Raw genomic sequence first — 27,612 nt, 5'->3', positions numbered from 1 at the left:
CGCTCACGAATTGGAAGCCATTTAAGTTGGCGACGATAAGAGGAAACGTGGTCGAATTTACGTAGACAGAAAATGAAACGTATAGAATAGTTGATAAGACGTTCTAGCTTATTGAGAAGATCCTCATTTAAGTCAGTGTAGCACACATCAGCATAATCTATTATGGGGAGAACTAGGGTCTGAATTAAATATTTTTTAGTAGCCACAGGTAAAAAGTTCCTGAGCCGGTTAAGGGAGCGTAACGTTGCAAAGACAGATCGGCTTATTTCGTTAACTTGCGTAGTCCAGCTTAAGGTTGAGTCGATGTATAAACCCAGATTTTTTACTGTAGATGAGAAAGGGATGACAGTGTTTCCAAGCGTGACAGGTGAGACCGACGACATATCCAATTTATTTAATTGCCTCGAACCCCCTATGATAATGGATTGGCATTTTGTCGGATTGACACTGACGCCAAATTTATGGGACCAGGAATCAATCTTATACAAATTGCTATTTATTACCTTTACTCCGGAATCGATGTCTAAAACTTTGACTTGTGTGTATATTTGCAGATCATCTGCATACAAATGGTAAGAACAGTCAAGAGAAAAAGTAATAAAGTTAATGAAGATGGAAAATAACAAAGGAGAGAGAATTCCACCTTGAGGTACGCCAGACGTTAAATCACACCAATCAGAAAACCTAGGGTTAACTTTGACAGCTTGCTGGCGACCTCGAAGGTAAGAGGAGAACCATTCCAGTGTTGTGGATGAGAATTTGATATGTTTCAGAGCAGCAAGGAGAATGTCATGATCAACCATATTAAACGCGTTGGAGAAATCGATAAGAACTAAAATGGTGACCATTCCATTCTCCATGCCCTCTCTGATGTCCTCAGTAACTTTGAGCAGAGCCGTTGTGGTACTGTGCCCCGGTCTAAAACCAGACTGAAACGGAGAAAGTAAGTGATTACTGAGAAGGAAGAAAGAAGTCTGTTTATGAACTGTGGCTTCGAGAACTTTAGAGAGAAAAGGCAATATAGATATAGGTCTGTAGTTATTTAGTTGACTGGGGTTAGAAATTTTCGGAAGAGGGATTACAAAAGCTTTTCGCCATATGAGAGGAAAAGACCCAGACAACATAGAGAAATTGATAATGTGAGTGATAGTGGTAACAATATTTTCAAGGAGAGGCAAAATCATTGCTCTACTCACAGCATCGAAGCCCACTGCATTAGATTTAAGAGAAGATATAATCTTCATTGTTTCATCCACAGTCACAGGAGAAAAAGAAAAAATATCAATGGAGGGTTGGGTCATGGAAGCTATTTCAGCTATGGTGCACGACTTAACTGATGGGTCAAGAGAAGAGCCTATGGAAAAATGTTTATTTAAATCATTAAGTGGAAAAATAGGTACTAAAACACCAGATGGCGGTTTTCCAATGCCAAGAGAGTGAAGGAACTTCCAAATATCGGCTGAAGAAGAATTGGAGATATTGTCGTATATGTTTCTTCACTTGTGATATTTCTTAACTTCTCATCTTTAATCCATTCTGCATCTGCGTTATGGTTAACTTTATTATCCCATATTGAAGACCAAAACTTATAAACATCTTCTGATTTAGGTGTATTTTCATTACATTTATTATTTGCAACATTATGATTAGAAGTTTCATTATTACCTGTTTGTCTTAGACCTCTATAAAACTGTTTTTCATTTGTGATAAAGTGTTTATTTTGAGTTTTGCGAAGTGTACAAGTTTTATATCGTTTCAGTCTGCTACTTACTACTATTAATTTCTGTTTTAAAGTGTCTAGAAAATGGGATAAATGTGTGTTTTCTTCTTCGTGAACTGAGTGTAACTTATATGTGTCTATTATGTAATTTATATGTTGCTCCAGTTTTTTACTTCTAATTCCATTCATAAATTGAGTTAGTCTACCAATCTTTCTTCGTAAATCTTTTATTTTTTCTTCTAACCTAATCTGCCATTTTGGTTTTTGTCTACTTCTATTATGATATAGATTTTGTCTAAAGGGTATACTAATTTTGGCCCCATTGGTTTTTGCAGCTGTCCACGCTGCACTATATAGTACAGTTTGGAAAGTTTCAAAAGATGTAGCTTCAGATAAGTGTTCCGGTAGTGTAATGTTATTAATGTAATGTATAATACTAGCAAACTTTTTGGATGATTTTTGTTTAGGAATGTGTTGTCTTTCAGTTGGATCTGTGCCGGTGAAATATGTTAGTGCTTCCTGAAAAGTTTCATCTATCTCAGGGTTTCTTACATCGCTGCTGGGTTCTGGTTGATCATTATCATCGAGGCAATTTACATCTATGTCATTTAAGAAGTTTTCATTACTATTGATTTCACTGTTTTTATCCATTACAGATGTGTCAATACTGTTATAATTCAAATCATCTTTTTGTGAGGTTTGTAATTCTGCAGTTACTTCTTTTTTGAGGATTTCCAAATGTTCTTCTGAGATTAGTTTGTTATTGATTATGACCCTTCTCTGATCAGCTACTCTTTGTACTGTGATGTGTGAAAGATGAGGGAACTTAGTAATGAAATCAAGATGTAATAATGTTCTGTAAGCTGTCATGTCAGTTTCTAGTTTTGTTATCTTCAAATAAGAGCGTATTATATATTCATTATGTTCAGAGGTCCATCTCATACGTTGGCCTGCCATTATATTTTGATTTTGATTTGTAGCAACTCTAACATTTTTTAAATCTACTTGTACTTCTGCATATATATTATCTATTTCCTGTTGATTTAGTAGTTTATTGCGAATTATCGCCCTTCTCTGATCTCCAACCCGTTGACGACTAACTTGCATATGTGGGAACTTCTCAGCAAAACGAGTGTACAGTATTTGAAGGTAACTAGTTTTGTTTTCTGTTTCTAATTTTGTAATTTGAAGATAAGTGCGCAATATATAGTTATTCATATCTTTACTCCATTTATTGCGCTTGCGTGATATATTGGATATGGGTACAGGTTCTTCGCCATGAATAGCGTCCTGTACAACATTTCCCCGCAACATACGTTCCGTGGTACACACAGGGCTTACATACGCTTCCTGTGGGCACTCACTTGACACAGGTGTTAAAGTGTTGGACCTGTGTGAAGATGATTGGTATGAATATGGTGATGAACTGGGTGATGGGAACAGGCTATGTGTTGATGAAATGGGTGATGAAGGATGTGAAATGATATGAGATGTATTATCGACTACAGCAGTATGAGTCTGGGTAGTCATATGCGAAGCGGTGCCCCCCCCAGAATACGTGGGGCAGCCCGAACCAGAAGGCCCGGGGCGGGATTCTCCCTCGCGGGTACCCGCCTGGGGTATTTGCCTACTTCTTAGTCGCATCGCATAATTTCTGACTACTAGCGCTCCGTTAGTCATTGGTATTGAAGCTGAATGCTGCCAATGTCCGCCCCTCACGTGGTAACAGATAGTCGTACCGGACGTGGAGTTAGATTTATGAGGGGCTTATTATTATTATTATTAATAGGTGTGGCAGTGGTGCCGCCAGTCTTGAAACACAAAGGGTTCTATCACGTTAAAAAGTTATTTCTAACATGAAACATTTCAGGTATTTCAGTCAAGTCCTCAACGGCGGCTTCTTCGGCGTACTTCAATCTTATATAAGTGAAACACGCATTGTTGATACACATAAAACGGTCCTTACGCAAGTATAAGTTTAACCCGAAATACATCACGTGTATAATTGTACGTTGTCTCACTTCGGGCACGTGCGCCCTGCCGCTGACAAACAGCGATTGGAGTCATTCGAGCTAAAACACAGACAATGTTCGTCCTAAGACACAAAATAATTGCGTCTACGGAATTGATACATATTCATAACTTTCAGCGAGATTTTCTGCGTAATGGGCGCAACGTTTCCTTTTTATTTTTAAGCGAGAACCATAGAAAACACACGACGTTCAGAGAAAGAAACAAAATCATGTTTAATGTTCAAATGAAAACTCTTCAAACATTTTGATATTCACTTGTGCTATAAAAAAATCTTAATTATAATTTTAGCCACAATTCTTTGGCTACTCTTACTAGCCTTACTCCTTTTTGGATATAACCAAAAAAATAAATTGTTTGAAAGTTGCCTTTTTACAGATTTTTACATCTTATTTTTCAAAGGAATAGAGTTAAACAACCACTGGAGAAGTTTAAATACAATAACATCATTTAGATCACATAAAACTAAATAATTGTATCAGAGGCGTTAGTGGGAAGTAATCTTCGCAACAATCCGCTATCAATATGTATTATGATATATGTATATTTTCAACCATGCAGTATGTACCACCCTTGCTCACATTAAGGATGCGTGCAGATGCAAGAAATAAAAAATACATCACCATTCATACAACCACCATCACGCGTTTCGCTTCAAAACGGAGCATCATCAGGGTAAGTTCACTCTACGACGGTCAACCGTTAAGTGACGCTGTCATTCTAATGCAGGTCTTTGATAATGTTATCCATCCCATTCTACATTCTCCATTCTACAACTTGATATGAAATGCAAACCACTGACGACAGGTGTAAGATAATAAGGTTAATAATTCACATTAAATCTGCATGCTTGTTTGCGCTGGCGGACTAAGGAAGGGGGGGCGTACCGCGCCGGAACTCTGGTCCTGGGAAGCCCTCAAATGTCTACAAATTCCCCTGCAGACATTTGTAAAAGCTTGTAAACTTAGATCTACTTCTTGGACCTGGGGGTCTCATTCAATTTTCCGCATCGGGCCTCCGATGAGCTTAGCCGCCACTACTTGTATGCTGCTTCAATAATATAAAAAAAACAGATATTAAAGTACTGATGTTACCGCCGCACTCCTACTCCAGATATCCTTACCACACTTAAATTTACCAATATCTAACAATACAAAATCAGTTTGCAATCCAAAATGGCAAAGCCCTTAAGTATGCTCTATAATCAGGTCACGGATATAATCTACAGTTTGAGATGATAGCTATGATTCACACGAGGCAACCTCGTTACGAAAATTTGTACTGTAAATTGCTGTAATTTCTGTCCTATTCATAAAATTATTTTTTTATGGTTGTACTACTGTACTGCACTACTACTGTAGCTATCGTTAGAGATCATTATTATACTCATCTTACCTTTTTATTTTTTTTTTCTCGAGGGGGAAACCTACAAAAGGTACCCGACGACGTTGGAGCGACGCCGGGTTATGTGGGATTTTTACCGCACTAAAACCCCCCCGGTGGCCATCCTCAACGCTTGTTGGAGAACTCCGGAATCTCCGACGGAACACAACCGGAGCCCTCCAAGCGCGATGCCCCGATCGGGCTCTACCCTGGGGGAGCAGTTTTCGCTCCTCCCACACCATGTAGTGTTTACGACGGTATGCGACCACACATACCACCGTCCTTCCCGGGGTCGCTAGCTGGACGGTTCGAGCTCCCACTCTTGCCGCCCGCAACCCCGGAAGCCCCCTTTTAGTCGTCTCCTACGACAGGCAGGGGATACCGTAGCCCTATTCTAGTCCCGGAACTACAGGGACAATACTCGTCTTACCTAGTTATCTCTTAATATAATGAAACCATTAATTTAATTATTTGGAATTAATTTCTTCATTGTTTGTGTTTCGGTATTCACCACACAAGTAGTGTTGTGTTTAACAACCATAACTTTTACCTAAGAATTCTATTTTGAAAAGAATGGAGCCCTTGTGGTTCGTTTCCGGAAGCATCACCACCACATCTATTACCTTATGACATAGATTAGTATCTATGCCTTATAACAGTAGTATTAAGCACTCCTATGTTTATACACTTACGTGGAGCAGTCCTCAAAGTAGCTACACATCTATGACCGACCTTACACTTGTCCATAGTGTAGCTAATAAAACGTTTGAAATCTTATTTTTGGAATCAATGATAATGTAATTAAATGACAAAAATATTACTAAAATCTAAATAAAGCAAAATTGCCCGTAATTTTGCGGGGACATAAAAACTTTTTTTTTTATAATATAGGAATGGCAGACGAGCATGCAGTCCACCTGATGGTAAGTGGCTACTGACGCCCATGGACATCTGTAATCAACCCCAGATAGGATTAGATATTCCTACCTGAGGTCGGCCACAGATGCGCCGCTACCCCTGAGGACTAAGCTGGAACGCCTCGGAAAAGTATGTCTCCCTTAAGTATGTTACCCTTCAAACTAATACTAACCAAACTATACAAAGTACTTGCCCTTTATCTTTACACCTGACTTGTATGTATTAAAATACCTAGTATACCTACTGTTTATTCATACTACAAAACAACTGTGTAAACTAGATATTATTAATTATACAATAAATATCTGCTTGTTCCAATCAGCCTTTGTCAACACTAATGAAACTAATGCCTCAAACTCCGAAGATCACAGCCTCCGGACGAGTTGAGGCTGATCAAATAAATTAGATAGTGCCTCACTCGTTGAATACTCACAAAGTTTATTTAAATCTAACTAAATTTAGCTGGTGGCTACACCTTACCCCTGGAATAAACTAAATTAAACTAATTGATTATTTATGTAAGTAAACTTATTAAGATTGGTATGCTTCGGTTAAGCAATTAAGCTCCTATATTTCTATACTAAGAAAATGCTAATAATAAAAACATAATTTAAATATGAAAAGGCAAATCAGAATGAAATTTGCATACTGTCATTAGCACTTGCTACCACACATAATTAAGATGTCTAAATAGCTTTCTTCTGAGCTCTGAGATTCCCTACGGGTTCTTATGTTCATAATGACGTTTGTAGAAACTATTTACACATTATTATTACCCTGAAAATTAATATAAATATTCCACTAATAACGTCAATGAAGCCGAGCTATTAACTCAGTGGGAACCTTTATCCCGTGGCGTGACTTATGCTCTTTTCATATAGGACTTTCATATAGGAGTTACTCCTTTAGCACCAACTTAAAAGAGGTTATCACCACTACGGCGCCATTTCATTTACGGATAATTGTATTTTTTAGTCTGTATTACAATTACTTACAAATTTATATGTTAGTAAGTGGCTAAATGAGTAAACATTTATTCAGTTACAACAATAGAAAATTCTTGAAGGTTTCACCTTCATTTCAACATTCAAAAAGGATGCGTAACCAAATGTCTACATCACTTTTTTTATAATATGGGAGTAACAGACGTACATGCTATCCACCTGATGCAACTGATGGTAAGTGGCTAATGCTGTCCCTGGACATCTGTAATCAACTCCAGATAGGATTAGATATTCCTACCTGAGGTCGGCCACAGATGCGCCGCTAACCCTGAGGACTAGGCTGGAACTCCTTGCAAAAATATGTCTCCATTACCACACCCTTCAAACCAGAACACGCCGCCGAATTCGAACCACAAAGTGTTCTACCACCTTCAGGTAGGCCTGAAGCACGAATGGTTCATCCAATAGTGACGTGTGTCCCACGACTTAATTAATCTTATACATGGCAAATTGACAAACGGCCCATCTAATAGTCAGTGGTTATGTTAGTGTGTGAACATAATATACCTATATAACAAATTCCAAATAGGACTGGTGCACCTGAGCTACTTCACTAGTTCAGTAAAACCCCTCACTAATGAAAACGCCTACTTTAAGTGTATCACACCTAGCCGGAACACCAATATACGTCAGATGCAAGTATGGTGATGGCATTACTTCTCAGATTCTAAAGAGATAATCAAGAGGTCTCTATATTGTCACGTACCTCCTCTGGTTAAAATGTCCAGCGATTACATATAGGTAAAAATTTAAATTATTACATTATATTCGGTTTTATATGGTCATCTGATTATACCGTATGTAATGTCAAGACAAAGACATAAAAATGACCTATGCTCAGGAGTGGAAATATGGTTGACTGTAGATGGCTAATTTTTATTATTTTATTAGTAGAGGTGGAGGAGGAGGTTTCGAAGGTGGTAGAACCCTTTGTAATGCGACTCCGGCGGTACCACCGCCACACCTATTTCTGCCTTATAACAGCAGCGATTGGCCGACCTCAGGTAGGAATATATAATCCTATCTGGGGTTGATTACAGATGTCCATGGGCGGCAGTAAACACTTACCATCAAGTGGACTGCATGCTTGTCTGCTATTCCTATATTATAAAAAAGAGAGCTAAAGATGATGATAAAGATAATATTTAAGAGGAATATTTGAAAAGAAACACATATATTCAATATACTGTAGTAATTTGACTTGATCGACGCTACTATATCCCTTAACGAGAGTTTCAGTAGAGGCAAGACGTGACGGAGTTTAAATTCTGGAGATTTATATCTAGTTTGTGATTGACATTTTACCTAATCCCATATTACGGAGTGTTGACGTAACACGGCACTTTACACTAGCGGCCCAGTTTAACTTTTGAGTAAACGGGCACATTAACCAACGTTTGACCTCCCGTACTTACTTAGTGAGAATAATATTGAAAACCAAGTTTATCGCATAACAATTTATGTAATCGAAAAACAACTTCTTGATATGTCCTAAACAAACGCACCTACACAATCTTGTTGGTTATGAAAGTTGGTTGTTAATTAAAATAATTGCATGAAAGTTTTTTCAAATACATATTTTCGATTTACATAAAATATATCTTTCAAAACGTTGTTTTTTCATAAAATCTTATAAGTTAAGCAGAGAATTTCAAGAAATACTATTGAACATTATTGAAAGCGACGAGATATTCGCGTGCAATCTTGTGGAATACTGAGTATGTAACACTAGACAGTCTATATGAATATCTATACTGGACTATGACTAAACATACCTAATACTCTAATTTCAAGTCCTAAATACGGATTAATTTAAGAAAGAAAGAAAGAAACATTTATTCGGATAATTGCAACACAAATGAAATAATGTAGAGAGACAAAAAAATAAAAATAACATAAAACAAAAGAAAAAAATAAATAAAAAATAAAACAACAACAAAAGGACAATAAAACGTACAATTAATTATTACAATAATATGTGTTGCAACGACCACGAAAAGGGACAAACTCAGCATGTGCCACGTGCAGTAATTAACTACCGGATACCGGTAATGTAAATAAGCTGTAACAGCATAAAAGTTCAATAATATCTATTTGCCTGTAAAAATAGAACAAAGTTACCGAGCGAGTTAATGTGTGTGTATAATAAAGCTCTCATATCATTATTATCAGAAAAAGCATATTATCAAAACAGTATCTCACTCCATATCCATAAAAATGTAAACATCAGGTAATTACGGTAAGTAATCGATCACAGAGCGTCTGATGATTAATGAAACAGCCTCGGAGTTTGTATTTAAATTGAAAATATATATTAATTATTTTCATACGTCTACCCAATTTCGATTTGCATATAATCATCTATAAACATGAATGAATCCATGAATTGATAATCAATTATGATGTTTTGATTAAATATAGAATTAGGCTTATAGATTTTATTTATCTTTCTTACTAACCGTATACGTACTGTTATCATTACGAACTATATTTCGCCCTATTTATTTCTATATAATATGGCAACAATAAACTCTACAATTACAATTAAGTATCTATAACACGGTAACAAAATTACGGTCAACCCAGGAATCTATTTTTTTTATTTATCCGTTAAAGCGAACGTAAATGACGCTACAATTTATTTATATGGTCAATTTCATTTTATGCCTCGATAAACTAATGATAATTAGGTAATGAATTAATAGACTGAATATTACCCTTAAACCTAATAAATAATAATATATAATATGCTACAGATACATCGACTTTCCATGTATGAATGACCATGCACATATACTCGTAAGAGTACCTCACTGAACATAAAGTATTTCTCCCGGAATGATAGATTGGGGAGAACGGGATAATTGAGAACGACGGGTGGTAATTGGGACCGACTATAGTTAGTGGACTAGTGTTATACCTACTAGTACTACATTATGCCCCGCATAACCGCTCTACGCAAATGCGTCTTGCGTCATTGTCACATCACAAAGTAAACAAAAACTACATATTTCATTACATTATAATATTTAAAAATAATACTATCATTATGATGAAATATTAAAGTTCGGTGTTTTGTACTCACTAGATAATTTGACCGGGTAAGGGCTGCTCCCTCTAGATCCAAATTATCCTTATGCACCTTCTAACAAACACAACCGTAGTATATGAGAGGTCAAGAGGGTGAGAAGTTCCATATAATGTAACGTGACGTAGTGTGAGTCTTGTCCCAGTGAGTCCCATCTTGTTTAATATAAAGAAAACATTAGGCAATTTTATAAACGTAGTATTTTTAATTAATTACTGCGAGTATACCTATGAATAAGTTTCTTTGTATACTATAAAATGATACGTTTTAAATATAAGTGCAGTTAAATTATGATTTCATTATAAATTATTATTTTTACTCAAAATTACTCCGATTTTTTAAGAAATTAATTCTGGAATTCTTTGATTATTTGGGACATTTACATATACCTAACGAGTTCCCAATTACCTCCAATAGTCTCTACACTGCCAAATGGCATGGTCATTAAAAAATCCGTTGCCTCTTTTCCACTCACTTTTTGTTCTTTTTTAATAGGAAAACAGCTATCCTAATCTCTTTAGGCCTAACGCGGAAATCGGGAGGTTAAAGTTTGTAATCGACGTTTTTAAAATATTTTATAATGTTAAATAATAGCCGAATTTAGTCAGTATTTTTACTGTAAGGATCAATTGTCAAACAACTCCATTAGATCGATCATGCATAAATTCGGATAGCTTTCTTATAACCTTGAGGAAGCACACTAGCTTGCACAACCATCTCATAATAGGTGGTCACAGCTGCCCACGGTCACCTGTAACCAATTCCGTTAAGAAGAGGCTTTCTACTTGAAGCCGATTACAAATTCGTTGCCACTTCTGAGGACTATCCCAGTCGCTACACATGTAAGTCAGACGGTATCCACACCTTCGCAATCTATTCTACCACCTTTCAAAATCAAATGTGCTGCAAAAACTAAGGTATTGTAAAAAGTGTTGCAATAAAGTGTACATTTGACAATTAAATTCTTCAGTAAACAAGAAAAATTACAACAGTGCTTCGATCACTAATAAGAACAACAGTGTTATTAAATTGGTGTTGATAACCGAATATTAAAAAATTCCAGCTCACAAGTCACATCATAGAGAATTAATTCCATTTTATTCATCTGTACCTGTTTATTAAGTGCGCATAACGTCAGTGAATTTAGTATGAACTAAATTATGAAGCGTAATTAATTAATTAAACAGCTTTAGTTTGTCATACTCGTACACTCGGTAGGACGTAATAATTAGTTGGAAATTAATTGTTTATTGCATAACCCCCTCGCTGCAGGGAGGCACGAAACCGACCAAGTGCGAGTGGAAATGGTGTACTGAAATTTCTGTACCATATGTAATGTTTCGCATTTTATTAGATTGAAATAGCAAACGAACTTGCCGTCTACCTTATAGTAAGTGGTCACTGTCGCTCATAGACATCTCTAAACAATTCCATATAAAACAGTCATTACCTGTAGCACTACCATAAGTTGGCATAGAAACGCCACTATAGAAATTGTAAATAGAAAACTATTGTCATTTTGCTAGTGAATAACATAACTACTATCGTTACGGTATTTCTTGACAACGTCTGTCAAATTAATGACTCATGGGACCGAATTTGTATGGCAATAGATCATAATGACATTCGCTAGCGATTTGATTTCGATAAGTTTTTTACGTTACGAGTGGCTCACACTACGTAATTTAGTTCTACGAGTAACCACCAGAGGCGCTGTACAATTTTTCATACATTTATTTTACGCAGTCGCTAGAGAGTAATACTTTTGTAAACTCATGGTAGTGCTACTGAAGCCTATCACAAATGCGCTACCACATCCTAAAAGAGTCACTTGATATATACTAATTACATGTTTTATGTGTACCATAAAATAAATAGAAAACATTATCCTTTCAGTAAGCGCACAGTTAGTTACAGTAGCACGACGAAATATGTAACTATCGTTTTAGTTCAATAATCAAAAGATAAAAAAACCATCACATTTAATGAAATCAGTTAAGGTAATATCCATTTTTATGAAAACTTACTAAAACCCCTCTGACACGAAGTGCGCTAATTGATATGCCCAGAATTAATTAAAAAAAGTTTCGAGCCAGCTAGAGCAAAATGGATCAAAAGTATTAGAACTTGTTTTTTGTGTGATGGAACCAAACTGCGTCACATCCTTAGAGCAAATCCCGAGGAACACTGATCAGATTTTCATTATTTGTTGGTTTTCTTAAGAGTTTACGCTATATTTACACCACAGGGATCGTCAAGAGCATAAATAAAAACACTGAAAAAGTACTCTCTTCGTATCCGAGATTGACTTTTTACTTCTTGTGGCCTTGATTGTTATGATATCCGCCATAAAGACATTATCAGAATCTGAACATTACAAAATTTTATATTGTAAAGGTAAAACAGACGAATATCCGGATATTATTATAAGGATTAGTTACATTCTATACCAACACTAAAATTCTATCAAAAAGAAAATAAACACTTGTAATGTATTTGTTGTTTCAGCAATGAAATTTTGTAGCATTTTCAATTATTTATTTGACCTTTACCTTAATAATCAAATAAACGTATTAATCGAGCCTCCACGCCCGAAGGTAAATTGATTATCCAAAATAATATAATTTTTCATTATGTAGAGTAACACGAGCATATATTGGTAGTCCATCAAAAGGCATAATATAATATTCCTTATACTCGTCATGAAACTCCAAGGGTCGTCAAGTCCTATTCCATAAATCATCACAGTGTCAAGTTTATTTCGTCAGAAAATATATCAATTTGAGGCCAACGTGGGCGCAGGTAGTCCCTCTTTGTTATGTGTATAAAAATCTATGTTGGGAAATATACTTATTTACTAGTGGACTAGGGAAGATGTTCGGCAAAAACAATACATTATCGCCACTTATCGAAACCAAAAGTATCCTATCAGTCTAGAACCAATATTGATTGGTGTATTGACACACCCAAAATATGTAATCGATTCACTTTCTCTTAAATTCGATCATAATTTAAGTATACACTCGTATACTTTGTTTTATTTATTTATTTTAGACACAACAGCAGCATTACATACAAACATTCATATAAGTAACATTCACAAGATATTGGCCAGTATGCATGCCACTTACTGGAGTGTACAACAATCGCCAAATTTGAGACATGTTATTGAAAAAGAAAAAGTAATAAACACATATTAACTAGGTACATACATATGAAAAAACAAAAAATATATATGGCTTACTCGGAACATAGAAGAGAGATGAGCCTCTTTTTAAAGTTGAGTATGCTTATCGAAATTATACCAAAAACCTTCTCAGTTTACTCAACAGCTCTCTAAATTTTCACGATTATCGAATAAACTAGTCATAAAAGAAATAGAAGCAGACATATATAATTTTTATATATAGGTTATTTTCACCTCCCTAAACGAATGTTTGACGCACACACATCACGATTTCTATTTACTCGTCGTATTAGTTAAGCGATGGGTGTAAATTAAGTCCCAATATCTCCTTTTATTAGGGATTCCACTTCCCCGAAATGTGTAGGAACAAATGTAATATCAGAAAGATATTTACTCTAATATAATTATCGGCAGGCGGACGAAGTGATCTAATAAGTTTCGCTTGATAAGTTATCGAGCAATTTAGCTATACTAATTAAATTAATATTTATATGTTTCTATGAATGACTTCATGAAGATTTTTTTACAATGCTGCAAAATTTCATTACTATGAAAAATTCGTTCTATTTACTTTAGGGTGAAGTATTACGTGAAGAACTTAAGAGTATTGGAAACTTTCTGGGCTCGGAATTCGGAGGTACCTGCTACCCCTGTTTTTGCCTTATAACAACAGTTAAATAATCGGTTGTTTCTGGTTTAAGATAGGTTTATTAAGGTTCAATTTTGACAACGTATTTCTCCTATATTGTTTAAACCCAAGGTAGCCCTTGTCTCATCTAGGATTGATTATAAATTTCCATCAGTAAACTGTGCCCAACAAGTAGGCTACAAGCTAATATTCTATTTTATCATATAAATAATATTCAATCACTAAGATCTTCTCAGAACGCTATACGGGGCAATGGATATTGTGTGCCTTCGTTATTGTTTCAGCCTGAAATCAATTCAGTGCAGTGACAGTTCATTTTTCACGTGAAAAATATAAAAGCTGCAGGCGTTTAAAACAAAATAATGGGAACCAACAAATTGACAACAATGTTGTGAGTACAACAGGAGCCGCAACAATGTTGTTGTTTCATTTTATAGTTTGGTAGAGATGTTTTCAAGAATTATTTTCAAGTCTAGATAACAAGGTGTACGTAGTACGCACAGCTACCGGTGTAATCGATACCACAATAATATACAATGTTGATAATTTTAATTTAAATATTAGGAAATTTTAATTTAATATTACAGTCGGCACTCCTCATAACTGCCTCAGTATTTTTTTATTTTCAACGAACGGGTATAGCCTCAATACGTAAGGGGCAAGTGCTTATTAGCTAGGCTACAACTGCTAACTGATTGGCCTGAAACACACATTAATTGACTCGGACTCCTCGGTAATATAATTGTTCATCGTAGCTCGGACAGCATCAAGAACAGTTTGATTACGTATATATACGGTTTTTGGTTTACTCATGTATTGAATGAGTAAAGTAAAACGAAAAGTGAAGATCTTGTGTTCTGTTTTTCTAACGAGAAATATCGTTTTAATTTTCAACTGCCTTTGGAGATCCACGATTGGATACATTGAAAACCACCGTCTGAAGCCATCGGTACCCTTACCAGGAGTTTTTACGTTTTGACAAATATGACTGTTTTGGTATTTGTTTACGTATTTGCCCATACAAATTCCAATCAGCGCCCCTAGCGGATTGTGTCAGAACTTGGAAATGGTCTTTTCATAAGTTTCATTTTTGTCTCCAATTCGTCTACTAGTCGTTATCACGTCGTTGGCCATAATTCAGCCATAATTTATTTTAAAGCACTTTTTAAAATGGTAATGCTTTAAAGGTCACATAAGAAATCCAATTGAAAAGCCTTGAAAATCCTTGCTTATCTAACCTAGAGTTTAAGCACTTAATAAAAGTTTCTACATGTTACTGCGATAGACACGTGAACTAATACAAACTGGGACGGGATTTACCTACCTAACACTAAGCCCAGATACGTCACTAGACCTTGAAAACTAAATTATACCTTAGTATTAGATATAACATATTCCTGGATACATTTCCAATACAGTTGACCTACGGTCTACTCTTAGAGTTAAGTATAAGTTAACATGTAAATGAAAAGTTTGTTTCGATTTGTCACACTGTTTCCTTAAAAATGCAAATCTAGTACACATATAGTGATGCAAATGTAGCATGTAGCAAGCTTACAACTATCAGAGTCTGGAGCGACGTGCCATCTTAACCTATTTTTGTCACGAAGTGTCGCCTCTTGCTCGGACATTCCCGTATACTCCTTCGGTGACTTCAGTGCAAAGAAGGAGCGGTGATTATATAAAGTCAACTTAAAGTCTGGCTTAGGGAGTCTGTAGAAGGCGCATGAAATCCGTCATATATTAAGTTGTAAGTTATTGACATTACGTTATCCAACACTATACGAGCTACGGATATGTCACTATATAATACTGATAAAAACTTTACGTCTAATATAGATAGTAAACAGATATAGGAAAAAGAAAATTTAAGGAAACACGAGGCATAATAATCAGGACCTTATTTTATTCCTTAATCAAAGTAGGAAATAGAAGAAGAAATATGAATTAATCTAATAATTCCTAAATTACTATCGTATTGTAGTATTTTAGCATATAATATTGTAAATATATATTATATATTGCGCCACTTTCTTGCTTCAATTTGCTGATATGAACACGGAAGAAAATATTCATGTAAATGTGTTATGAGGTGAGTTGTTGGCTTCCTCATTTTGTCACCCTTCCCGATAACTATGGCCTTGACATACGTACATTGTACAAGGTATAAAAAAAACACTCGAGAAAGAATTTTCACTTTCAGTTCGTCGTACAGTTACATATTGATCTGATTTCAAGTCAATTACAAATGCATCAGTCCTGAGGAAAAGGTAGCCTCATACATAACACGGCCGTTATCCAGATTCATCCACCGAAAACCAACAACTGCTTCACGCTATTTTTTTTTATAATATAGGATTAGTAGACGAGACGAGTCCACCTAATGGTAAGTGGCAACTGCCACCCATGGACATTTGTAATCAACCCCAGATAGGATTAGATATTCCTACCTGAGGTCGGTCACAGATGCGCGGCTACCCCTGAAGACTAAGCTGGAATGCCTCGAAAAAGTATGTCTCCGTTACCACATACGGAACACAGCATCGCCTAACACTGCTGTTATTAGGCAGAAATAGGTGTGACGGTGGTGCCGCCGGAGTCGAACCACAAAGGGTTCTACCACCTTCAAATTGTAAAATTATATTGTAAGTACCTGCGATACGACTGCGGAGCGACGGGCCAGCTGCGTCGGGACCGGAGGACCAGCGCGATGCGCGGCATGGAGCCCTGCGTGTTCCCCATCTGCGGCGCCGACGTGCGTTTGCGACTCCACCCGCGCCGCCCGCTGTTCGCGCCCCACAAGTGCGCTGTGCCATGGTCTGTAAAACATCTCTTTTTAATGCCAGCTTATAAGTTTTATTATATGGAAGTAGCAAACTAACATGCAGTCCACCTGATAGTAAGTGGCTACTACCGCCCATGGACATCCGTAATCAACCCTAGATAGGATTAGATATTCCTACCTGAGGTCGGCCACAGATGCGCCGCTACCCCTGAGGACTAAGCCGGAACGCCTCGGATAAGTATGTATCCCTTACCACACTCTTCAAACCAGAACACAGCAGTATATGATTTTAGACTAAGCGCTAAGGGAGTGCTGCAGCCGCTGGTAGGTAGGACAACATCTTACATAAAGGATTCCCGGCATTTCGTGAGTATCGTAAAAGACATTAAGTTAGAAAAAAGTGATTGTATGGTTAGTTTTGATGTTGAATCTTTGTTTACAAACGTTCCAATCACTGAATGTCTACGGGTAGTTACTGATGTTCTTCGTAATAATAATATGCACACAGATTACGTCAAATTATTAGAACACTGTCTCCGGTCTGGTTACTTTCTGTATAACGGTAAATATTTTCTTCAAATAAATGGTGTAGCCATGGGTAGTCCAGTCGCTCCAGTAGTCGCAAACATATGGATGGAATATTTCGAGGGGATAGCCATTGCTACTGGGCCCAATTGCGTTAGAGTTTGGAGAAGATATGTAGATGACATCTTTGCCATCATAACAGGAGGACGGGGACAGGTAGAAAGTTATTTAGATTATCTGAACTCGGTACATGCCAGTATAAAATTCACTTGCGAAATGGAGGACAATGGGAGGTTGGCATTCTTGGATGTCGCATTAGAGGCCCGCCCTGATGGTACATTTAGTCACGCAGTTTACCGGAAACCTACTCACACGGATAGATACTTACACGGCACTTCACACCACCACCCCAGACACTTAGCTTCGGTTGCAAAGTCCCTCACGAACCGGGCCTATGAATTATGTGACAATGATCATTTGGCGCAGGAGTTGGAACACCTGGAGAAGGTCCTGCGTCTCAATGGCCACGTAACTATAGCCAAACGAACTGAACGGAATCATAACACCACCAGCGTAGTAGAAAGGCATTCCGCATATTTCCCGTATGTGAAAGGTGTCACGGATAAGATAGGGAGGATTTTAGATCGGAAATATAACATAAAAAGTATATTTACGCCTTTTAAAAAGCTCGCGGCCTATCTTCTTTCCCCCAAGGATACTATTCCATACCAGTGCCCAGGGGTCTATAAGGTTGACTGTAGTTGTGGTAGCTCGTATATTGGGCAGACAAAACGAGCCATATCACAACGCATTAAGGAACATATCAGCGCAGTCAAAAATAATGACCCTAAGAAATCTGCGGTAGCCGAACACATCCTCAGTTCAGGTTGTAACCACTGGATTGAATTACACAAACCTCAGGTGATCTCCACTGAGCGTCATTACTTTCCTCGTTTAGTAAGAGAAGCAATAGAGATCAAGAAACATCCTAGGAACTTCAATAGAGAAGATGGTTTTAAGTTAGCCCAAACGTGGAATCCAGTGGTTAGTTTATGCAAGTCACAAATAGTGCAAAGTACGGAGCGTAAGGATATTGTCAGTGTTGTGTGTCGTGATATGAAACCTAGAAAAGAAAAACGAACTAGACGTAGGGTAGATAGATTAATCTACCACTAGTACTTGTCAACGGTTTCTCCCCTCCACCTCAGTTTCGCCGTGACCACGATCCATGCAACTGGGTCGAAATATCGGCAATATAAAAAAACGCATATCGTGAGTACCCGTTACATAATAAAATGACAGAACACAGCAGCACTTAACACTGCTGTTATGAGAAATAGATGAGGCAGTGGTGCCGCCATAGCCGAACCACAAAGGGTTCTACCACCGTTCCCACCTATCGGTAAGTGACCCTCTGAACATCTGTAATTAACCCCAGATAAGATACTCAACACGAATAGTTTAGCCACAAATGCAAGACAGCAGCAAAAAAAGTCGCTGGGTAGAACCAAAATTCCATTTTCCAAATTCAACTTCAATTCATTCAACCAAGTTAGTAGAACTCTTCGTGATTAGAGTCCAGAAGCACTGCCGCTATGTATAGCGCTACTTTGTTTTGATCTGAAGGGTATGGTATAGGATAGATGAGCCGTTCCAACTAAATCATCAGGGGGCAATAACTCACTTATTACTATTTAGAGTTGATATAAGATATCTAGGCATAGGCAATAGTGGTCACTTACCTCTGTTAATAGAAATCTAAGATAATTTAATACTTTGGTCTTTCATAAATCCTTAGTATAGAATTATCATCATTCATAATTATTATGGTTGTCAAATTGGCGACAAATACCCTACATCCCATCCAAAACTTACATACTGTTGAACTATATCAGAGGATAATTGCTTTAACAGGAGACAATTTACTGTTATCCATTAAGGGTCTTAAGACACATGTTTACCACAATAACAAGGGTTATAACAGTGTATTTTGTCACTCTTTCAACTGAGTAAAGTGGGTTAAATGCTTTCACGTCAGTTAATTAAATTCAATGAACTGTACGTCCACAATTAAGTACATGGGGTAACCTGTTTATCAGTTTATTTATTATAATTCCATCTACCCTGTTTACTATATTTACCGGAACATTTAAATTCCTCTGTCTTGCCAGCTATTGATAAGATTGGTGTTGCAAAGAAACCTACAGTCATGATGGTAAGTGATCACTGCTGCTCATGGCAATCTGTAACTAACTGTTTATAGCACAGGGGTTCTAGCTGAAGCTGATTACAAAAGCATCACCATTCCTGAGGACTAAGATGGTCATAATAAAATCAATCGAAGGTGGTAGAACCCTTTGTGGTTCGACTCCGGCGGCACCACCGCCACACCTATTTCTGCCTAATAACAGCAGTGTTAGGCGCTGCTGTGTTCCGTTTTAAAGGGTGTGGTTAGGGAGACAGACTTTTCCGAGGCGTTCCAGCTTAGTCCTCACGGGTAGCGGCGCATCTGTGGCCGACCTCAGGTAGGAATATCTAATCCTATCTGGGGTTGATTATAGATGTCCATGGGCGGAAGTAGCCACTTACCATTAGGTGGACTGCATGCTCGTCTGCGACTCCTATATTATAAAAAAAACCGGTTACACCTTTCCATGAAAATAGCAAACTTCATGTTATATATGGTATGGTCAACCAAAGTGCAAACACGGGCTTACAGCTTAAGTAGCAACTCTTCTGCAGCTATTTTGCCTTACAAAAACAGTGCACGCGCTTTTGTATTTTAAAAGGGTATCTGTAATGGCTATTTAGATGGAGCAACACTGCAACACTTTAATCTTATGAAACAATCGCAAGATAACATCAGCATTACAGAGTTTTTAATTGCCTTTATCTTAACGTTATATTGCTTTAAAAGTTACGTACCTACTTTAGATAAGGAAAGGCCTGATTTCAGGGAATTACTTAATATCTTAAGTAGAAATGTAATTACATTATACCAATACACATACCTATAACATAATCCATTTGTTACAGAAACAAAGTGAGTCGTACACTCGTATTATCTCCGTAATTACTAGTTAGGTATTGGATGGGCGTCCTGATTTCTATCTTTAATATATCTGCGAGGTTTATGTCTGATTTATGTTCCTCACATTGATCAATATAGAATTGAATTATCTACAAATGTTGCCATCGTTATATCTTGTCATACTTAGAAAGTACGAATTATTGGAAGAGTACGTTAAAAGAGTCAATAATTAATAGAAATTATCATCTATTGCTAACGTGAAACAAAAGCAAAGTGAGGAAACCTATCCCTGAGAGAGAGACCTATTAAAAATATCTCAAAAGTGTATTAAGTCTAACATTTGGCCATTATTGTTATTATTTTTTTTTAAAACATGGTTTATAAAACATCGAACTTTAACTTGTTTCAAAGTTCATTAAACCCGTCGTTTTGCCCGACGATGTACACGTATAAATTTAAATTACACCCTCATTATTTTTCCTAACGCACGCAAGAGCTATAAATTGAAAAATCCTTAAACTAAGAAATATCCGTAACAGGTTTAACCATTTTCTTCGTTCTAAATTCCTTTGAGACTGAATATATTAGCACGAAGCACTTCATTAAAACCAAGAACGGAAATGTCAAGAAAAGCTAATAGTAATAATGGTGTTATTAGTTTTACTTCAGTTGTTGTTTTCCTCATTGAAAGCCAATGATGACAAATGTGCCATTCAACAACTAAACGTCGAAGGCAATAAAATTTAATTTACTCACTACAATCATCTTTATTGCCGTAAAGAGTATGTTAGACATGACGGCATGAAAATCATACATATGAATTGGGTAGAGACAATCTCAATCCTTTATTGTTCAGAAACGTGTTTCGCTTAGTAATGGATTCGTTCTACGAAGTTAAAAAGATTTTTAAATCAGACTTCGTCTACGGCGTACGTATGCAACCACAATGTTATCCATTCATAACCTATCGATCCCTTTGCCGAAGTTCACAACGGCTTTTTATATGCAAATTGGATTAACCTCGTTACCTTAGTAAATCAGAGAATCCACCACCGGCACTTTGTACAATTTCCGTCGTAACTCGATTCGATTATAGAATAATATGTTAAACGAAATCTTTCAAAGCCAGTTCGGAATGAAGGCGTGATTAAACTGTAAATGCAGGGCTCTTTGTCTTGGCAATAAACGGCTCTATGGTCACCTCAGTATTAACAGACGTCACATTTAAACTTATTCAGATAATATTTACGAATGACATAGTAAAAGTAAGGTAATAATACATATCCTTGGTCAGTCTAACCGTCTGTCTGTACATATTACAACTATTTTGCTGGAAAATTATTTAAATTCGATACAGATGAAGTTTAGGAATTAGGTATTTGATCTGTGATACAATTTTCAGAAACTACAAAAAGATTACATAGAAAATAAGTTATCCAGTTTTATTGTCTTGGCCGCGAAAATTGTATAAAAAATGAAGTATAATTAAAAATATACTTAATATACATATTTTTTCTTTTGGAATTTCCGTCTTCAGTTATTATTATCATGTTAAGTGTGAGAGATGCGTCTCGTTTCATATGGTAATTTCACAACAACAAACCTTCAATAAATCATCATTCCGATGACAGTATAAAAGCTCAGTAATTAATTTAATTCCATAATACCTACTGCGACCATTTTATTCCGTGTACAATGTACATATTGTACGTATCTCACTTTTTATTACACGTATCTCACTTTTATACGTATCTTATACGTATCTCACCTTTTATTACAATATAAAAGTTGCCAGAAACATGCAGTCCATCTGATAGTAAGTAGCAACTGCTGCCCATGGACATCTGCAATCAACCCCAGATAGGATTAGAATCGTACTTAAGGTTGGACACAGTTCTACCCCTGAGGACTAAGTTGGGACGTCTCTTATAAGTATCTCTGTTACCACATCCTTCAAATTAGAGCACAGCAGTGCTACATTGCTGCAACAACATTACACATACACCTTTTTTCGACTATAAATCTTATTCCCTTTATTACGGCCTAATTAATTTTATATTAAACATACGAATATTAACAAAACATCTGTGTAATATTGAAAAAGTAACTTATAAATTCGACGAATCGGAATGGTATTATATCCGTTTAAATATAATTTAAACTCTGTTCGCAATTTATCAGATAAAGCAGATGAAATCAGGACTCTCGACAGCAAAATCAACTTAAATTTTATACAAGCCATTAACTGGTATAGATTGCACGCTCGAACGAACGTTTCAAAAGTTCACTGTAAAATTTTATTATGAATCGTAAAATTATAACAGCAATGCACTGCAAAGAGTATTTTTTTAATTAATTGCATTTAAGTAAATTAGGCTATAACTATATCTGCCTTATTACTGCAGTGTTTAGTGCTGTAGGCTGCTATGTTCTGGTTTGAAGGAAGACACATTTATTAAAAACTAGCTGGACCCGGCAAACGTTGTGTTGCCATATAAATAAAAAAAATAAGGGTGAACAACCCTTGACTTTTATCACAACTTTTTTAATTAGGATTACTCAGTCTGAGAGTGTTATAAACGTAGGAGTAGACAAATATAATCAGAAAGCTTCGAACTGCTAAGCTATCGGGAGTTACACGTGTTATCGAGAGTCAACCATAAAAGATAGACATATGCTGTCGAGGGATATTTTTTATATAATTTTAAGGAGAACATTTCCGTCATACATCATTTCTGTGTAGCTTTAACCATTTTTGGCATCAGTATCGATCCCTAATCACCGCCTGATAGTTATTTTGGAAATATATTTAATGTACAGAATTGACCTCTCTACAGATTTATTATAAGTATAGAAAAGATATAGAAGAAGAAGATCAACCTATCATTTTTTTCTATAAAAGATTGAAATTTGTCAATTTCTGCCTACTAGAATTTGATAGGCACGTGTGCAAGTGCTTTAAAAAATCGAATAATGATTTAATAGACTACTATTAATTATCTAATTTCTGTTTGCGTACGAGTACATATTATGACTTACATTTTCGAATATGAAAATTGTCTCATAACTATGTATAGGTGCTTTAATCAAACCTTTGTGGCAAGTGTATCACACACGACGTAATAGACCTTAGCAAAACGATCTCCGTAGATTATAATATGGGTACAAAGTCATTAAAATTATTGAAGTGATTTTTATATTTTGATATTTAGTACTTTACGTTTAACCAACCTCAATTAAGAAGACTTGAGAACAACCCAAGCTAAAAAAAGAACCATTTTTTAGTTTTTAACAATTGGTAAGCAGTGTAAATATGCAATTCTGGTAAAAATATATTGACCAAATTGCATAGGTATACGTAAATAAACTTCTGATGTTGCTTAAAATAAATCCTCTCATGTAATTCGGCGATAGGACGAATTTAAAGATTACGAATGGTACTTACTTCAAAAGCGTACAAAACTCGGAATACTCGGGAAAGACATCCAAGAAGAAGTCATCTCGTCTCTCAGGTATAGTAACACAGAGAAGCCAAAATTATACAGCCTACTTATTTATATTATATAGGAGTAGCAAACGAGCATGCAGTCCATCTGACGGTAAGTGACTAATACTAGCCGTGGACATCTGTATTTACCCCAGATATGATTAGATTCTTCCCTGAGGTCGGCCACAGATGCGCCGCTACCCCTGAGGACTAAGCTGGAACGTCCGGGAAAGTATGTCTTAAGTGATGGGTAATGTGTAATGGGCTAGTGTATCCTTTACTTACGAAGGTGTGCTGGATGTGGCCCCTGTTCCGAGCAAGCGCGGCGGCCCCGGGCGCTCATCAGCACATCCCTGCGCGTGCGCTCCGGGGTCTCGCCGCTGCTGCTCTCGCTCACGCTACCGCCGCCCTCGTCCCGCCCTTCCTCCAAAACACACGCCGACATCACTGCACTTTTGTCTACACTTCTATCAAGTCACTTGTTTATGTCAACACACTTGCGTCACTTACGCGTTTCTCACAATCTGTCGGCACGTAATGAGAAATTATGGAGCACAAAAGTTTCGAAAACTTATGAACTTGTACTTGAGAAATGTAATAATGGTTACATATGCACTGAAGCGATATTTAAATAAAAAAGTTTCTACAGTTGACTCGACTTTTTCCGGCTGGTATCAGAATACCAACTTGAAGCAATGTCTAAAGTTACCTGAAACAAAAGAAAGAAAAACATTATCTTTAATTAAAGAAACAGATTATAAAAATATTTAGACACACTTTCACGATGCATAAAGAAATATACAGCATACAGGTTACTTTATTGATACTTCTGAGTTCCGAGGACAAAAATCTTTATGTAGACCTAAGGACAAATCTTACTTAAAACTAGAGATGCGCCGAATAGTGGTTTCGCCGAATAACCGAATACCGAATAATATTCGATTTAAACTTTACCGAACCGAATATTCGGCCGAATTATTCGGTTCACCATTTCTTTATTGTCAATTTGCCAGTTATGTGTGTTCATTAACACTTTAAAATGTTCATTTAAGGTTTAAAATAAATGTTGACTATACAACTAAAGATTCAGTAATAAATGTGTTGACTTAAAGTTTCATAATAAATTTTGATATGAAGTTTAATTGCTTTATTTTATTAGCCATATTCAACACATTCTTCATAGGAGTTCAGTTATTACTTCAGAGGAATTTGAGTTTGACTTATAATAAAACATAAATCTTACATAATAAGTTTTGTGTTTTAGTCCTGTACCATGTCGGGTACACAAGAAAATAGAAATACTCAAACCGAATATATTCGGCACCAAAACCGAATAATTCGGCCGAATACAAATAGCAAAAAAGATGCAGAATACGCCGAATACCAAACGAATATTCGGCGCATCTCTAACTTAAAACTTTTGTAGGTGGTTGAAAATTCTTCTTAAAAATTATACTATTTATATTAAGGTCATCAACGCTATTATACTTGCCATGTCACTTTAATAACTAACGCTGACGTTTAGTATTCTTGCCCACTTTAATCTTTGCCGTACCAACGAACAATTTCAAGAAAGTGCTACTCATCAAATTCGTATTAATCTTTGTTGATTGATGGTTCTGTGACACGAGCTAATTAGTCGTTAGGGGATAATTTGGTCTTGTTAAAATATTTGGTGTACAAGCTCTTGTTAGTTTGGTCCGAAGTTAAATATTTCCCTTTTCTCACATCCTCTGGCCGTCATATCGATCCACGTAACAACGTTGCCCTAAACTCCATTACATTAATAAAATAATATCCCGAGGGACGAACACTATACATGGATATAAATATAGACATATCTCAATCAAACTATTAAGTAGAAATATTTTCTATTTTTTGTAAATGTTGTGAAAATATAATTCATCCAAAATACATCTTCTAGCCCGTTATAGAATAGAGTTTCATGCATCTCACCGGCCACAATCGGATTGAGATACACTTACTCAGTTATAATGCTCAGGCATATCAATCCGTCATTACCCATAAGTAAACTTCAGCCACTAGTAACTGCTTTGACGTAGAAATAAATACTAGATACACATGTATTTCTACCTAATAACAGTAGTTTTAAGCTCTGTCGTGTTCTGGTTTGAAGGCCCCATCCTTCAAAAGGATACATACTTTTCAGAGGCGTTCTAGCTTAATCCTCAGGGGTAGCGGCGCATCCGTAGCCAATCTGGGGTAGAAATGTAATTCGATCTAAGGTTGATTACAGATGTCCATAGACGGTAGTAGCCACATACCATCAGATAGACTGCATGCTCGTCTGTTTTCTACATTATATAAAAATAGATAGATAATAGTTGCTACAGTCGAAGCACTAACATTTCTAATACTTTCAGTAACATTATTTGCTCCTCTTGAAAGCCTTGGGGTTAAACTAAAAGGGGTTGTGACCTGGCTAAATAACCTCCTTTGAAGTACATAGCTCATCTTATGACATCCATGTACAATTATATAAAGCTATCGAAATAAAATATATAGCTATTAAAGATAAATTACATAAAAACATTAATCATTCTGTTTTCGTGAAACGGTTTTATTTGATTTACTTCTGAACGTGAGTGATACTTACAAAATTATTCAAAATTTACATCATGTTGTTTTCGTCTGAACTGATTGTACATTTAAAATATTTACAAGCTTATACATATTTAACAGTATCTATAAAGTGCAGTACAAAAAGCTTAAGCATTTTAAGGTATAGCGAATAACTCTACGACGATTTATGGTATCGTAATTATAATAAAAATAATAAAACGGATTGCAATAAACTTATTGTCGATGCTCCCACCTGTGCCACGTCGTTTTTCGTTCGTGCCACGTCCCAAGGGAATCGTTCCCGGCCCCTGTGCCCTTCCGGTCAACTTACATAATAATATATCCCTCTAGCTTCAGCCCGTGGTTTCGCCCTCGACACGGTGGCAAGACAAATACCCTGTTACTTCGAGATAATAAGGCATTCCAATGATAAAAGCATTACTAAAATAGATTGAGTAGCTTCAGATTGTATCGCTTACAAACAAACAAATATAAGAAAAAAATATAGCATGCGATTCAGTAAATCTTAAAAATGATAAATCGCGGCGATATCATTCTCGTTATCATTAAGCTATTACTGATCCAATACCATTAATTTTCACATATAACGACTAATGAGTCTATAATCTCTAGTGAAGTAGCATTGATTAACTTTATACTCAACGCGAAAGTGGTAGTACTCTTCGTACGGTATTACCACAAGCAAATTCATTTCTGCTTCACTTTTAAACTGTGTTTTAACTTCAATAGCTTCAATAAAGGCTGAATATCGTAATTTTAATTTAGTTATCTAATTTTAATGTCATTTTAAACATTACTTGACATTTAAACATTACAATAGTCAATAAATACACTTTACATACCTTGCATTACACATTACATTTATTACAAGACATTACAAGACATTAGACATTACAAGATCATTATTGATAATACACATAACTTATGATGATAATTGTTTACACCTGCAATCTAAAAATTAGAATTAAACAAGCGTTTAAGAATAAAGGCTGATAAAATATCCTCCAACTATACCTAGCTTGAAATCGTTAAATTTAAAATATAACTACAGTGAACACAATGCTTTATGACTCACTAATGGCTATAGAAGTTGCAATAAAAATATACTCTAGAAGGTATTACATTTTTACGACTCTTAAGTTTCCTCTTATTAGGTCCCTAGAGGTATATTCACGAGCCCACTATACCGTCTGGATGCCT

The 27,612-nt window shown here is 36.2% G+C and overlaps 1 protein-coding gene across 1 annotated transcript in view; it reads right to left on the bottom strand.

Moving 5' to 3' along the window:
* dnc (phosphodiesterase dunce) overlaps positions 1–24,268 on the bottom strand; it is a 458,672-nt gene extending 434,404 nt beyond the window's left edge. Inside the window, exons 1-2 of the mRNA XM_073084957.1 lie at positions 24,094–24,268; positions 16,634–16,799 (exon numbers count right to left, since the gene is read on the bottom strand). Coding sequence (XP_072941058.1) covers positions 16,634–16,799; positions 24,094–24,253 — 326 coding nt within the window. The 5' untranslated portion in view covers positions 24,254–24,268. The remainder of the gene's footprint in view (positions 1–16,633; positions 16,800–24,093) is intronic.
* Between the last annotated feature and the right edge of the window lie 3,344 nt (positions 24,269–27,612).

This window comes from Epargyreus clarus, unplaced genomic scaffold, assembly GCF_041222505.1.
Source record: "Epargyreus clarus isolate Ecla_fem2 unplaced genomic scaffold, WU_Ecla_fem_2.2 ptg000021l, whole genome shotgun sequence".
NCBI lineage: Eukaryota > Metazoa > Arthropoda > Insecta > Lepidoptera > Hesperiidae > Epargyreus > Epargyreus clarus.
Note: the sequence above shows the minus strand (reverse complement) of the source record. Positions and strands in the feature narration are given on the sequence as shown.